The sequence below is a fragment of the Mustela nivalis genome (assembly GCF_964662115.1).
Source record: "Mustela nivalis genome assembly, chromosome: 6".
Taxonomy (NCBI): Eukaryota; Metazoa; Chordata; class Mammalia; order Carnivora; family Mustelidae; genus Mustela; species Mustela nivalis.
In genome coordinates this window covers 94,670,646-94,685,653 of record NC_139025.1, presented here as the reverse complement: position 1 = coordinate 94,685,653, position 15,008 = coordinate 94,670,646, and the positions used below count along the sequence as shown (strand labels likewise).

General features: G+C 39.0%; 1 protein-coding gene across 1 annotated transcript in view; it reads right to left on the bottom strand.

The window, feature by feature from the left end:
* Nucleotides 1-14,666, bottom strand: part of LOC309866631 (olfactory receptor 11H6-like) — a gene marked incomplete at both ends in the record, with an annotated part of 134,739 nt that extends 120,073 nt beyond the window's left edge. Inside the window, 1 exon segment of the mRNA XM_082734435.1 lies at nt 14,589-14,666. Coding sequence (XP_082590561.1) covers nt 14,589-14,666 — 78 coding nt within the window.
* Nucleotides 14,667-15,008: the final 342 nt, after the last annotated feature.

Here is a 15,008-nt window from a genome sequence, read left to right as displayed (position 1 = left end):
GTTTTTGTGCCAATACCATGCTGTCTTGATGATGACAGCTTTGTAATAGAGCTTGAAGTCTGGAATTGTGATGCCACCAACGTTGGCTTTCTTTTTCAATATCCCTTTGGCTATTCAAGGTCTTTTCTGGTTCCATATAAATTTTAGCATTATTTGTTCCATTTCTTTGAAAAAGATGGATGGTACTTTGATAGGAATTGCATTAAATGTGTAGATTGCTTTAGGTAGCATAGACATTTTCATAATATTTATTCTTCCAATCCAGGAGCATGGAACATTTTTCCATTTCTTTGTGTCTTCCTCAATTTCTTTCATGAGTACTTTATAGTTTTCTGAGTATAGATTCTGTGTCTCTTTGGTTAGGTTTATTCCTAGGTATCTTATGGTTTTGGATGTAATTGTAAATGGGATTGACTCCTTAATTTCTCTTTCTTCTGTCTTGCTGTTGGTGTAGAGAAATGCAACTGATTTCTGTGCATTGATTTTATATCCTGACACTTTACTGAATTCCTGTATAAGTTCTAGCAGTTTTGGAGTGGAGTCTTTGGGGTTTTCCACATATAGTGTCATATCATCTGTGAAGAGTGATAATTTGACTTCTTCTTTGCCGATTTGGATGCCTTTAATTTCATTTTGTTGTCTGATTGCTGAGGCCAGGACCTCCAGTACTATGTCGAATAGCAGTGGTGATAATGGACATCCCTGCCGTGTTCCTGACCTTAGCGGAAAAGCTTTCAGTTTTTCTCCATTGAGAATGATATTTGCGGTGGGTTTTTCATAGATGGCTTTGATGATATTGAGGTATTTGAGCTCTATCCCTACACTTTGAAGAGTTTTGATCAGGAAGGGATGCTGTACTTTGTCAAATGCTTTTTCAGCATCTATTGAGAGTATCATATGGTTCTTATTCTTTCTTTTATTGATGTGTTGTACCACATTGACTGATTTGCGGGTGTTGAACCAACCTTGCAGACCTGGAATAAATCCCACTTGGTCGTGGTGAATAATATTTTTAATGTACTGTTGAATCCTTTGGCTAGTATTTTGTTGAGTATTTTCGCATCTGTGTTTATCAAGGATATTGGTCTATAGCTCTTTTTTTTGGTGGGATCCTTGTCTGGTTTTGGGATCAAGGTGATGCTGGCCTCATAAAATGAGTTTGGAAGTTTTCCTTCCATTTCTATTTTTTGGAACAGTTTCAGGAGAATAGGAATTAGTTCTTCTTTAAATGTTTGGTAGAATTCCTCCGGGAAGCCGTCTGGCCCTGGGCTTTTGTTTGTTTGGAGATTTTTAATGACTGTTTCAATCTCCTTACTGGTTATGGGTCTGTTCAGGCTTTCTATTTCTTCCTGGTTCAGTTGTGGTAGTTTATATGTTTCTAGGAATGCATCCATTTCTTCCAGATTGTCAAATTTATTGGCGTAGAGTTGCTCATAGTATGTTCTTATAATAGTTTGTATTTCTTTGGTGTTAGTTGTGATCTCTCCTCTTTCATTCATGATTTTATTTATTTGGGTCCTTTCTCTTTTCTTTCTGATAAGTCGGGCCAGGGGTTTATCAATCTTATTAATTCTTTCAAAGAACCAGCTCCTAGTTTCATTGATTTGTTCTATTGTTTTTTTGGTTTCTATTTCATTGATTTCTGCTCTGATCTTTATGATTTCTCTTCTCCTGCTGGGCTAGGGTTTCTTTCTTGTTCTTTCTCCAGCTCCTTTAGGTGTAGGGTTAGGTTGTGTACCTGAGACCTTTCTTGTTTCTTGAGAAAGACCTGTACCGCTATATATTTTCCTCTCAGGACTGCCTTTGTTGTGTCCCACAGATTTTGAACCGTTGTATTTTCATTATCATTTGTTTCCATGATTTTTTTCAATTCTTCTTTAATTTCCCGGTTGACCCATTCATTGTTTAGAAGGATGCTGTTTAGTCTCCATGTATTTGGGTTCTTTCCAAACTTCCTTTTGTGGTTGAGTTCTAGCTTTAGAACATTGTGGTCTGAAAATATGCAGGGAATGATCCCAATCTTTTGATACCAGTTGAGTCCTGATTTAGGACTGAGGATATGATCTATTCTGGAGAATGTTCCATGTGCACTAGAGAAGAATGTGTATTCTGTTTCTTTGGGATGAAATATTCTGAATATATCTGTGATGTCCATCTGGTCCAGTGTGTCGTTTAAGGCCTTTATTTCCTTGCTGATCTTTTGCTTGGATGATCTGTCCATTTCAGTGAGGGGAGTGTTAAAGTCCCCTACTATTATTGTATTATTGTTGATGTGTTTCTTTGATTTTCTTATTATTTGGTTTATATAGTTGGCTGCTCCCACGTTGGGGGCTTAGATATTTAAAATTGTTAAATCTTCTTGTTGGACAGACCCTTTGAGTATGATATAGTGTCCTTCCTCATCTCTTATTATAGTCTTCGGCTTAAAATCTAAATGATCTGATATAAAGATTGCCACTCCTGCTTTCTTCTGATGTCCATTAGCATGGTAAATTCTTTTCCACCCCCTCACTTTAAATCTGGAGGTGTCTTCGGGCTTAAAATGAGTTTCTTGGAGGCAACATATAGATGCGTTTTGTTTTTTTATCCATTCTGATACCCTGTATCTTTTGACAGGGGCATTTAGCCCATTAACATTCAGGGTAACTATTGAGAGATATGAATTTAGTGCCATTGTATTGCCTATAAGGTGACTGTTACTGTTTATGGTCTCTGTTCCTTTCTGATCTACCACTTGTAGGCTCTCTCTTTGCTTAGAGGACTCCTTTCAATATTTCCTGTAGAGCTGGTTTGGCATTTGCAAATTCTTTCAGTTTTTGTTTGTCCTGGAAGCTTTTAATCTCTCCTTCTATTTTCAATGATAGCCTAGCTGGATATAGTATTCTTGGCTGCATGTTTTTCTCGTTTAGTGCTCTCAAAAATCATGCCTGCTCTTTCTGGCCTGCCAGGTATCTGTGGATAAGTTAGCTGCCAATCTAATATTTTTACCATTGTATGTTACAGACTTCGTTTCCCGGGCTGCTTTCAGGATTTTCTCTTTGTCACTGAGACTTGTGAATTTTACTATTAGGTGATGGGGTGTGGGCCTATTCTTATTGATTTTGAGGGGCGTTCTCTGAACCTCCTGAATTTTGATACTCGTTCCCTTTTCCATTTTGGGGAAATTCTCCCCAATAATTCTCTCCAGTATACCTTCTGCTCCCCTCTCTCTTTCTTCTTCTTCTGGAATCCCAATTATTCTAATGTTGTTTCGTCTTATGGTGTCACTTATCTCTCGAATTCTCCCCTCATGGTCCAGTAGCTGTTTGTCCCTCTTTTGCTCAGCTTCTTTATTCTCTGTCATTTGGTCTTCTATATCACTAATTCTTTCTTCTTCCTCATTTATCCTAGCAGTGAGAGCCTCCATTTTTGATTGCACCTCATTAATAGCTTTTTTGATTTCAACTTGGTTAGATTTTAGTTCTTTTATTTCTCCAGAAAGGGCTTTTATATCTCTCGAGAGGGTTTCTCTAATATCTTCCATGCCTTTTTCGAGCCCAGCTAGAACCTTGAGAATTGTCATTCTGAACTCTAGATCTGACATATTACCAATGTCTGTATTGATTAGGTCCCTAGCCTTCGGTACTGCCTCTTGTTCTTTTTTTTTTGTGTTGAATTTTTCCGTCTTGTCATTTTGTCCAGATAAGAGTATATGAAGGGGCAAGTAAAATACTAAAAGGGTGGCAACAACTCCAGGAAAATGTGCTTTAACCAAATTAGAAGAGATCCAAAATCGTGAGGGGGGAGTAAGGGGATAAAAGAGGTTCAAAAAGGAAGAAAGAAAAAAAAAAAAAGAAAAGAAAAGAATTTAAAAAAAAAGAAAACACCTAAGAAAAATGTAAAAAAGAAAAATATATATATTAGATAAACTAGTAAAAAATCATTAAAAAAGAAAAAGGTTATAGTTAAAAAAAAATATTTACCCAAAGTCGAGAAAAAAAAAAACAAAAAATGAAAAAGAAAAAAATTAAATTAACTGCTAGACTAAAAAAAATCACAGGGAAAAAGCCATGAGTTCCGTGCTTTGCTTTCTCCTCCTCTGGAATTCTGCTGCTCTCCTTGGTATTGAAACCGCACTCCTTGGTAGGTGAACTTGGTCTCGGCTGGATTTCTTGTTGATCTTCTGGGGGAGGGGCCTGTTGTAGTGATTCTCAAGTGTCTTTGCCCCAGGCAGAATTGCACCACCCTAAACAGGGGCTGGGGTGAGTAATCCGCTCGGGTTTGCTTTCAGGAGCTTTTGTTCCCTGAGTGCTTTCCGTAGAGTTCCGGAGGACGGGAATACAAATGGCGGCCTCCTGGTCTCGGGCCCGGAGGAGCCGAGAGCCCAGGGCCCCACTCCTCAGTGTGCCCTCAGAGAACAGCACCCAGTTACTCCCGTCTGCCTGACCTCCAGCCGCGCTCCGAGCTCACCGAGCCTGTGACCGGTTCAAGGTAACCCCGAGCTGCGAGCTTACTGTCGGCTCTGTCTCTGTAGCCGGCTTTCCCATTCCAATACCCGCAAGCTTGCAACACTCAGACACCCCCAATCCTTCTGTGACCCTGTTGGACCTGAGGCTACGTTGACCCCGCGTGGGCTTCGCCCCGGTTTAGCCTCTGGAGCGATGTCCCTCAGCGGAACAGACTTTTAAAAGTCCTGATTTTGTGCGCGGTTGCTCTGACGCTTGCCGGGAGCCGGCCCCTCCCCCCGGGGTCTAGCTTCCCGTCGCTTTGGATTCACTTCTCCGCCGGTCCTACCTTTCAGAAAGTGGTTGTTTTTCTGTTTCCAGAATTGCTGTTCTTCTTCTCTTCGATCTGCTGATGGATTTTCCGGTGTTTGCAATCTTTAGATAAGCTATCTAGCTGATCTCCGGCTAGCTGAAGTAGTCTTAGCCTGCTACTTCTCCGCCATCTTCTGTTTTCTCCTCAGCAGCAACATCTTCCTAGGAACAACGCAAAAGGCAAGGGAAGCAAGGGAAAAAATGAACTATTGGGATTTCATCAAGATCAAAAGCTTTTGCACAGCAAAGGAAACAGTTAACAAAATCAAAAGACAACTGACAGAAAGGGAGAAGATATTTGCAAACGACATATCAGATAAAGGACTAGTGTCCAGAATCTATAAAGAACTTAGCAAACTCAACACCCAAAGAACAAATAATCCAATCAAGAAATGGGCAGAGGACATGAACAGACATTTCTGCAAAGAAGACATCCAGATGGCCAACAGACACATGAAAAAGTGCTCCATATCACTCGGCATCAGGGAAATACAAATCAAAACCACAATGAGATATCACCTCACACCAGTCAGAATGGCTAAAATCAACAAGTCAGGAAATGACAGATGCTGGCGAGGATGCGGAGAAAGGGGAACCCTCCTACAATGTTGGTGGGAATGCAAGCTGGTGCAGCCACTCTGGAAAACAGCATGGAGGTTCCTCAAAATGTTGAAAATAGAACTGCCCTATGACCCAGCAATTGCACTATTGGGTATTTACCCTAAAGATACAAACGTAGTGATCCAAAGGGGCATGTGCACCCGAATGTTGATAGCAGCAATGTCCACAATAGCCAAACTATGGAAAGAACCTAGATGTCCATCAACAGATGAATGGATCAAGAAGATGTGGTATATATACACAATGGAATACTATGCAGCCATCAAAAGAAATGAAATCTTGCCATTTGCGACAACATGGATGGAACTAGAGAGTATCATGCTTAGCAAAATAAGTCAAGCAGAGAAAGACAACTATCATATGATCTCCCTGATATGAGGAAGTGGTGATGCAACATGGGGGCTTAAGTGGGTAGGAGAAGAATCAATGAAACAAGATGGGATTGGGAGGGAGACAAACCATAAGTGACTCTTAATCTCACAAAACAAACTGATGGTTGCTGGAGGGAGGGGGTTTGTGAGAAGGGGGTGGGATTATGGACATTGGGGAGGGTATGTGCTTTGGTGAGTGCTGTGAAGTGTGTAAACCTGGTGATTCACAGACCTGTACTCCTGGGGATAAAAATATCTTTATAAAAAATAAAAAATTAATAAAAAAAAGAACACATTTGATTTGTAAAATTGTAAGTGTTAACAACAACCACTGTCCTGCATTAAATACTTATTGTGAGAGTCACTTAATGTTCATTATCTCATTGAATTCTGCTCTCTCCAGTCCTGGAGCCTTAAAACAAATAAGTACTTTCACATTTCTAAATGTAGCATTGAATTTCATTGTCCCTCTGAGTATGTTGATTCTAAAACCTAAACTTTTTTTCTACATGGCTGTCTTCTACATACATATTAACTGTGTTTCCTTATTGTTTTTAATACTATTTGTTTTGCATGCAACATACAACTTGCTTATATCAAATTTACACTCGTGTATGTAGAAGATTAACTTCAGGAAGTGTGCATTAAGAACTGAGGCCGTATACCATAGAGGCCGTATACCATAGGCCGTACACCATAGATTATTTATATATTTCTCATCGTGTATATAGTTTATTTCAGGTATGTCAGCTAAGATGATGAGGCAGGTATCTTCTAGAACAGAATTTTCTACTAAATACCTAAAGGAGACCAAATATGTTAAGATTAATGTGAGTCTTCAGAGAGCAAACATGGTATACAAATGGACTGGTGAACTGAAATGGGAAAAACCATAAAACATAATTCCAAGACTGTGGGCTCACTGAAAGAGGCGGTGCGCTGGAAATTCAGTGATTGTAAGGGATGGTATGGTGCTTTAACCCAGAACTAAACAACCTAAATTTTCTATATTTGAAATTTAACTGAAGTATATAGCATGTGCCCCACGTCCTTTAGTGTGACTATAATTTTACTTATCAGTGAAACTGACAATGGTGGATAATCCTACATGTAACCAGGGAAAAGAAACATCATAAGAACAAGAGTGGGAGGAAGGTGTGTTTTTGGGTGGTTTTATTTGAATGAGAAATATTCCTTCCATTCTTGGTTAGAATCAGTGTAAACTCACTTCACAATGAAGGAAAGAATAAGGAGCCCTTGAGAAGAAGACTTGGATGTATTGAGGGTGGTTGTTAAATGAGTAGTTGTTAATCAAAGTTTGAAGGAAGAGGAAAGAAAATGTCCAGAAAAAGAAAGGTTTTCTTTACAATTCTTATCTGTAATAAACTCTCTATTGTGAGTTGCTTCTTTTTTTCTCAATTCAGGAGCAGACTTCGTCTTTGAGAATCCCTCTATTCCTGCCTCATTGTTCTAACCTCTCTCCCTGCCTTGGGTCATTGTAGCATCTATTTGGGACTACCTGTTGGCTTTTCCTTTCATTGAAAATATAGGTTCTCTTAACTCTTAATTATGCTTAATGAAAATAAATATCCACTACTTACAAATACTTTATCTTCTCTGAATTGATATGAAGCCCACTGCCTTCTGTCATCTTTTTCTCTGGATGACTGTATGAAACCGAAGTGGTAACTCAGATTTTCCTGATGAGATTTTTAAACACATATAATCTGAATAGACATTTGAGATGCCCTGCAGGGAAGAATGAAGGCTTTGTAAAAAAAATATGTATTATTTTATATACTTTCTCTAAAATATAAAATATATTTATAGATAAAAATAAAAAAAATCACAGCCCTTTTTTTCTGTAGTAATATTACAGGTTTTTTTTTTTTTTTTCCTGTAGCAATTTTCTATGTAGCAGTCGAGGGGTTCACACTTATACCCTCTTAGAGGGCTGAGTTGTGCAGGATTTTGGATTCCTGGTGCTACGCTATCACAGTTTGAGATTCACAAAAGATTGTCTTCAGCTGTTATACAAAAAGGAGTAGCCTATCAGGAAACTCTCCTTTCATTTTATTATGCATCTCTTTCTGGCCACATACTGTCCCTGGAGGCCTCCCCTCAGGAGAAGCAGGGACAATCACAGTGCATCAATCAATACCCAAGTGTGTGCTACTTCCAGTGATGAGCTCAAAGGTGGAAGGGTCTCCCTAAATCTGTTAGTGAGACTGTCACCGAATAATGGCCCTTCTGGTTTGCTGCTCACCTGACACCTCCAGACTGGTTCTGGGTTTTAAAAACCAGCCTCATAGTGGACCTCACCAGTTGTCCCAACGCCCCTGGAATTCCCTTTCCCTCATTGGTGCTTCTTCAAATGACATTTAAGTTCACTTTACCAAATCTCCCAATCCCGAGTATCTCCCCAGTCATCCACTAGAAGAAACCTCCCTGCCCATCATTATCACTGAGTGTGGTGCTGTTAAAATTGATCTCTACTCCCTCTGCAACCTCATGGCCATAGGAACTGATGCCCACTGGAACTGTCCAGTGGCTTTCAGGTTTTGAGAGTAGGAAAATCTGGAGCTTCACTTAACATTCAGAGCTTCCTCTTATGGCTTCAACACCAAGGATTCTACATCTCTTCAGGTTTTAAAATTATCTTCCTCCTGTTATAATGGCTATAAACACTCTTTCTAGCTTTAGACCATACCTAGATGATAGTTTTTAGTATCTGCTATGTGCTGATTACCATCTCAACAGATTTTACATGCATTATCTAACATAAGTACCAATAGAATTCTTTTGAAGACAGTTTTACCAGTTAAAATGATTAAACAGAAACTCACAGAGTAAGAGTTTATATTTGGCTGTAATTCAGCTTGGTTTATTCCTTTTCCACAAATAAGATGCCTGTAGTAAAAAAAAAAAAAAAATATATATATATATATATATATATATATATATATATATATATTTATCTGCCTATAGCTTTAAACTGTTACACTTTCTCAGTGATTGTTATGCATTTTAACCACCCTGGAAAACTGCTATTAGCATTATTATAATTGGCGCACCTGGGTGGCTCAGTCAGTTAAGTGTCCGACTCTTGGCTTCTGCTCAGGTCATGACCTCATGCATCCTGAGATCATCAGGCTCTGTGCTCAGCAGGGGGTCTGCTTGAAGATTCTCTCCCTCTGCCCTTCCCCCTACTTGTTCACATGAATGCCTGTGCTCTCTCTCTAAAATAAATGTGTTTTCTTCTTATTCGCTTCTTTTTTTTATTTTTATTTTTTGCTTTTTTTCTTTTAAAAATATTTTTACTTCAAATACTAACTTGAACAGGTTATTTAGAAGCTGCTGTCTATAGTTTAACTTGTTTATCTTGGTAGAGGGAATCTCATCGAAAAATGAGTGCCCATTGTGAACAAAGATTTTTTTAAAATAATCATTGCCTGCAAAGAGCTTTCAGGGTAATGAGCTACTTTGGCAAAATTTCAGCAAGGAACCATGTGCAAGGGGGACACTTTATATCCTTTTATTCTTTGCTGCTTTAGCAGACACATGGTAGTCCTACACTGACAATGAGGTACCTTTGACTTCCTATGCATGGTCATAGGAAGGTGGGCGTCAGGCCAGTTTCAGATGTCACCTTCTTCCGTTAGACCCTGTGTAGCTTGTTAGGCAACTTCTCTTTTCTCCAAGTTTTAGTCATTTTAGCACACTAGTATAAGGTGGCATAAACTGGCCAGAATGTCTGTAATCCAAGCTGAGAAAGGCAGCAAGAGTAGAGAAAGCCTACTCAACTCTGTTTAATATTCAACGGTCCCTGCAGAAAGTAACCTGGGGCAAATATTTCTGAGTAGCGTTAATTGCTGGCCTTACTTCCTTTTTCATCTCCTAGTGCTAACTTAAGGATACTCTAATTTTTACATTTTGGAAGTACCACTGTGTATCTGGAAGTCTTCAACCCACTCATGCGTTCATATTGCACATGGAGACTCCTTTCTAACATCCTCCCTCAGTGACCTGGCTTTTGAAAATCTTCTGTTGAGTGTCACTTTGATGACGGATGTCTAAACTCTGGTACAATCTTTATTTTTCATTTATTTTGTAACCACTTTTGTGTGTGTGCAATAAGTATTTATTAAAGAACAAAGAGATGAAGGAAGAACAAGAGGAGAGAAATATTTGACTTATAAAAGAGGCCAGCCTGACCCATGATCACTTCATTATACCTGTATACTGATCTAAAAATCGCCCCCCTTTTTTCAAGTTTTTATTTAAATTCTACTTAGTTAACATATGGTGTAATATTAGCTTCAGGAATAGAATTTATTGATTCATCACTTACAGACAACACCCAGTGCTTGTCACTAATGGCCTCCTGAATTCCCATCACTCATTTAACCCATGCCCCTGCTCACCTCCAGCAACTGTCAGTGTGTTCTCTATAGTTAAGAGTCTGTTTTATGGTTTGCCTTTTTTCACCCCCTGTGTTAATCTGTTTCTTTTTTTTTAAATTTGGAGATAATTGTAAACTCACATGCAGTTTTAAGAGATAACACAGAGAGATCCATGTACCCTTTACGCCGTTTCCCCCAATAGTAATGTCTTACAAAACTACAGTATTAGATCACAGAGAGGATATTGATGTCAATAACAGGAAAGATATAAAACATTTCCATCACTACAAGGATCCTTGGTGTTTTTCTTTGCATGGCCGCACTTACTTCCTTCTGGCTCCATCTCCTTAACCCCTGGGCAATCATTAAGCTCTTCTCCATTTCTAGAATTTTGTTATTTCATGGATGCAGTGGAATAATACAGTATGTAATTTATGGTACAATCTTTTAGAAATATTTTGATAATAATATTTATGTTGTATCCCATTAGTATGTGATCTTCCAAATCAGCTCTTTCCTTCTTTAATTTCAGAAGTACCTTAGAAACTAGTCTTCTCTGATATGTAACCTCCCCCAGTGGAGACTGCCATTCTGAAAAAAATGAAATTTTTCTTTTTTAAAAGACTTTATATATTTATTTGAGAAAGATAGTGAGAGAGAGAGTATGAGCAAAAGGGGGAAGAGGGAGAAGCACGCTCCTCATTGAGCAGAGAGCTTGATGCGGGACTTGATCCCAGGACCCTGGGATGATGACCTGAGCCAAAGGCAGATGCTTAACCAACAGAACTACCCAGGTGTCCCCCAAACTGAAATTTCTAGATTTTTAGTTTCAGATAAATTCCTTAAATGTAAGATTAAACCTGTATGTTTTTCTATCACTCTTCAATGTGATTATGATTATTGTGTTTTTCTCTCCTTTCTTTCCACTTTCTGATTCCATTCCTTTGTGTTTTCTTCTTGGAGTAGGTGCCATAGCAATGGAGGCTCTGTGATATTGACAGTGAGCTCATTGACTCATTTGTCTTATTCAACCTGTCAGTATGTAGTTGAGCTCATATGATAAAGCTCTGGGTTTGAATATCTCCAAGCTTTAAAGCCAGTTTGGATATCCAAGGATAAAGTTAAGCTGAAGCCAAACAGGACATTTTCTACTGAAGAGGAAATATCCTTTGGGCCTGGAAGTCATTGCTTGAAGTAGGAGTATCCAAGGGAAATCAGATCCTGATGAGGTGTTTGGATTCAAACTCTGGGAAGCAACCAGTTTTGGGCCTGAAAGGCATTGGCAATGTGGAGCACCTGGGGTAAATCTCATCTTCTTGGGCCCTCTTTTTGTCCAGTGAGATGTTGCTGAATTGATGGCAGGTAAGCCCCAAGGGCTCTAGAGCCAGGCTTTGCTTTAGTCAGTATAGCCCAGAATATATAGGTTCCCATCTTTGCACAGCCTTCCAGAGGCTGTATATAAAAACTCCAAGGGTTGCTATGTCCTCTGTGGAATTTAGGTGAAAGAGAGAGAAGTGGCCAAATATGAATACTTGGTCATTTCCTAATTGAATTTGTGAGTTTTTCTATTTGTTTGTTTACTCTTTTTAAATTTGAGTGTAGCTGACACACATTACACTAGTTTCAGCTGTACTATATAGTGATTCGACAACTTTATATATTATGTTATCTTCACCAGAAATGTAGCTACCATCTGTCCCCGTGCAATGCTATGAAAATATCATTGACTGTATTTCTTATGCTGTGCTTTTTATTCCCATGACTTATTCATTCCAAAACTGGAAGCCTGTATTTCCCACTCCCCTTCACCCATTTTTCCCATCTTCCTACCCCACTCTGGAAACCATCAGTTTTGTTCCCTGTATTTATAGGTTTTATTCTGCCTTTTTTTTTTTTTTTTTTGCTTATTCATTTTTTTAAAAATTCCATGTATAAATGAAATCATATAGTATTTGCCCTTTTCATTCTGAGTTATTTTGGTTAGCATTATATTCTTTAGGCCTATCCACATTGTCAGAAATGGCATGCATTCACTCTTTTCTATGGCTGCATAATACTCTGTTGTTTATATGTACCATTTCTTCCTTATCCATCTGTCTATTGACAGACACTTAAGTTGCTTCCATATCTTGGCCATTATAAATAATGCTGCAGTAAACATAGGGGTAGTATCTTTTTGAATTAGTATTTTCATTATCTTTGAGTAAATACCTAGTAGTAGAATTATTGGATCATATGGTATTTCTCTTATTAATTTTTTGAGGAAACGACACACTATTTTTCACAGTGCCTATGCTAATTTACATTCTTACCAACAGTATATGAGGGTTTGTTGCTCCATATCCTTACCAACACTTGTTATTTCTTCTGTTTTTGATTTTAGCCACTCTGAGAGGTATGAGATAAAATCTGATTCTGGTTTTGATTTGCATTTCCCTAATGATGAATGATGTTGAGCGTCTTTTCATGTGTCTATTGCCCATCTGTATGTCTTCTTCGGAAAAATGTCTACTCAGGTGTTATGTCTATTTTTAAATTGTATTTTGGGTGTTGGTTGTATAAATTCTTTATATATTTTGGATGTTAACTCTTTATTGAACAATCATTTGCAAGTATCTTCTTCAATTGAGTAGGTTGCCTTTTTGCTTTTCTGATGGTTTCCTTTGAAGTCCATGAGGTTTTTTTTTTTTTTTTTTTTTGGTCCAGTATAATAGTTTATTTTTGCTTTTGTTTCCCTTGCATCAGGAGATACATCCTTAAATATGTTGCTAAAGCTGATATCCAAGAAATCACTGCTTATTTTTTCTTTTAGGAGTTTTATGGTTTTGATTGCACATTTAGGTCTTTAATCAATTTTGACTTTATTTTACATATGGTGTAAGAAGTGGTCCAGTTTCATTCTTTTGCATGTAGATGTCCAGTTTCCCCAACACCGTTTATTGAAAAAGCTCTTTTTCTCACTGTATATTCATACCTCCTTTGTCATAGATTAATTGACCACATAAGTATGAGCTTTATTTCTTGAATTTTTATTTTGTTCCATTCATCTAGGTGTCAGTTTTTGTGCCAATATTATACTACTTTGATTGCTATAGCTTTGTAGTATATTTTGAAATCTGGGATTGGGAAACCATAAATTTTGTTCTTTTTCAAGATTGCTTGGCTAGTCAAGTCCTTTGTGATTCCATACAAATCTTAGGATTGTTTGTTCTAGTTTTGTGAAAAATATGTTGATATTTTGATAGGAATTGCCCTGAATTTGTAGGTTGCTTTGGATAGTATGGATATTCTAACAATAATAATTCTTATCCAAGAGCATGATATATCTTTCAATTTGCAGTTTCCAATTTTTAAAAATAGGGCACAGATAATAACAACTCCAGAGGGTTGTTGTGTATAATAGATAAGGTGACTATTCCCAAAACATATTCACTGGAATAGTTTCAATAAGGTGATTTGGGGAAAAGGAAGTTATCCTGTCAAAATTGAATAAAGCTCCATCCTAAAATATTTTGATGATTCATAATGTTTATGATATTGTTGAAGCCTTCATGAATATGGTTAATTTGGCATAACCTATTACTTGCTTTATTTAAATATAGGACTTCTTTGGGGGGGAGGGAAAAGGAGAGGGAGAATCATTTTTTCTTTTATATATTTATTACAATTTTTTAAAAAAATTATTAACATGGGGGGGACAAGATGGCGGGGGTGTAGGAGGAGGCGCCTTTTCAGCCGGTACCCCAAAGTGAGCTGATTACCTACCAAAGAACTCCATTCACCCATGAAATCTGTCTGAGATCAGAATCCTACACGTCTGGATCTCTACAGGGGCAGAAGATGCCAGTGGGCAGGTAAAGCGGAGTGGGAATGGTGGACTGATATCAGAAGATAAAAGGGGGAGGGAGCCACCAGAGGCGACCAGTTGGAAAGTAATACCCCAATAAAAGTGAGAGTGCCCTGCGTCTGGGGACCAGCATTAACTTGGAGACTGGTTGAAAGCACTCCAAAAGAGCAAAGGATCGTGGGAGAAATTGTGGGAATCAGGGCGGCTAGGGACAGGTGCTTAAGTCCATTGTCCCAGGATAGCCTCCCCTGCGCTAAGACAAAGAGAGTGTGGCAGAGAAATCAGGTCTTGGTCCCTAAGATGCCAGCACACCCAGGAATGCGTGGGTTCTGGCTCCTGTGAGGGGATGGGAACCACGCCGGTTGGCAGAACACGCGAGACCTACTACAAAGCCTGAGATACACGCGCATGTCCCTCATGCTCCCCTGAGAGAGTTACAAAGGCCCGGCCAGTGCTCTTTGACCCGCGCCATTGTTTTAAAGCCTAAGTCACGCACCCCAAACTCTCCCCTGACAGAGGTGTGCAAAAGCCCAGCCTGGTGATCTCGGACCTGCGCCCCATTTTCAGTGCCTGAGACGCTCGCAAGACCCATAGCCGCCCCTGAAAGAGGTGCGCGGAAATTGGGCATTCTTAGACCCAGCAAGACAAGGCACTCCCAGCCAGGGCATGCGGCAAAATCTCAGTGTGCAATTGCTGCTTGGAACCTCTCTGGCAGTCGGGAGCTCCCAGACAGCCGCCACTGCCTTGGCTTTGGGTACAAGCAAAAAATCCTGCATCCCCAGTGTCTGCAACTTGGAACCTGCTCTGCCTGTGGCCAAGGGGGAATTTATTTAGGCTCTGCACCCAGACTGAGGCTTCTCTCTGAGAGGGAGATCAGGGTGCGGTTTGTTTTCCTCTAAAACTACAAAAACCATCAAAGGCGGTCAAGGTGAGAGAAAAAAAGTGAACAAACATAAAAACTGCCAGAGAA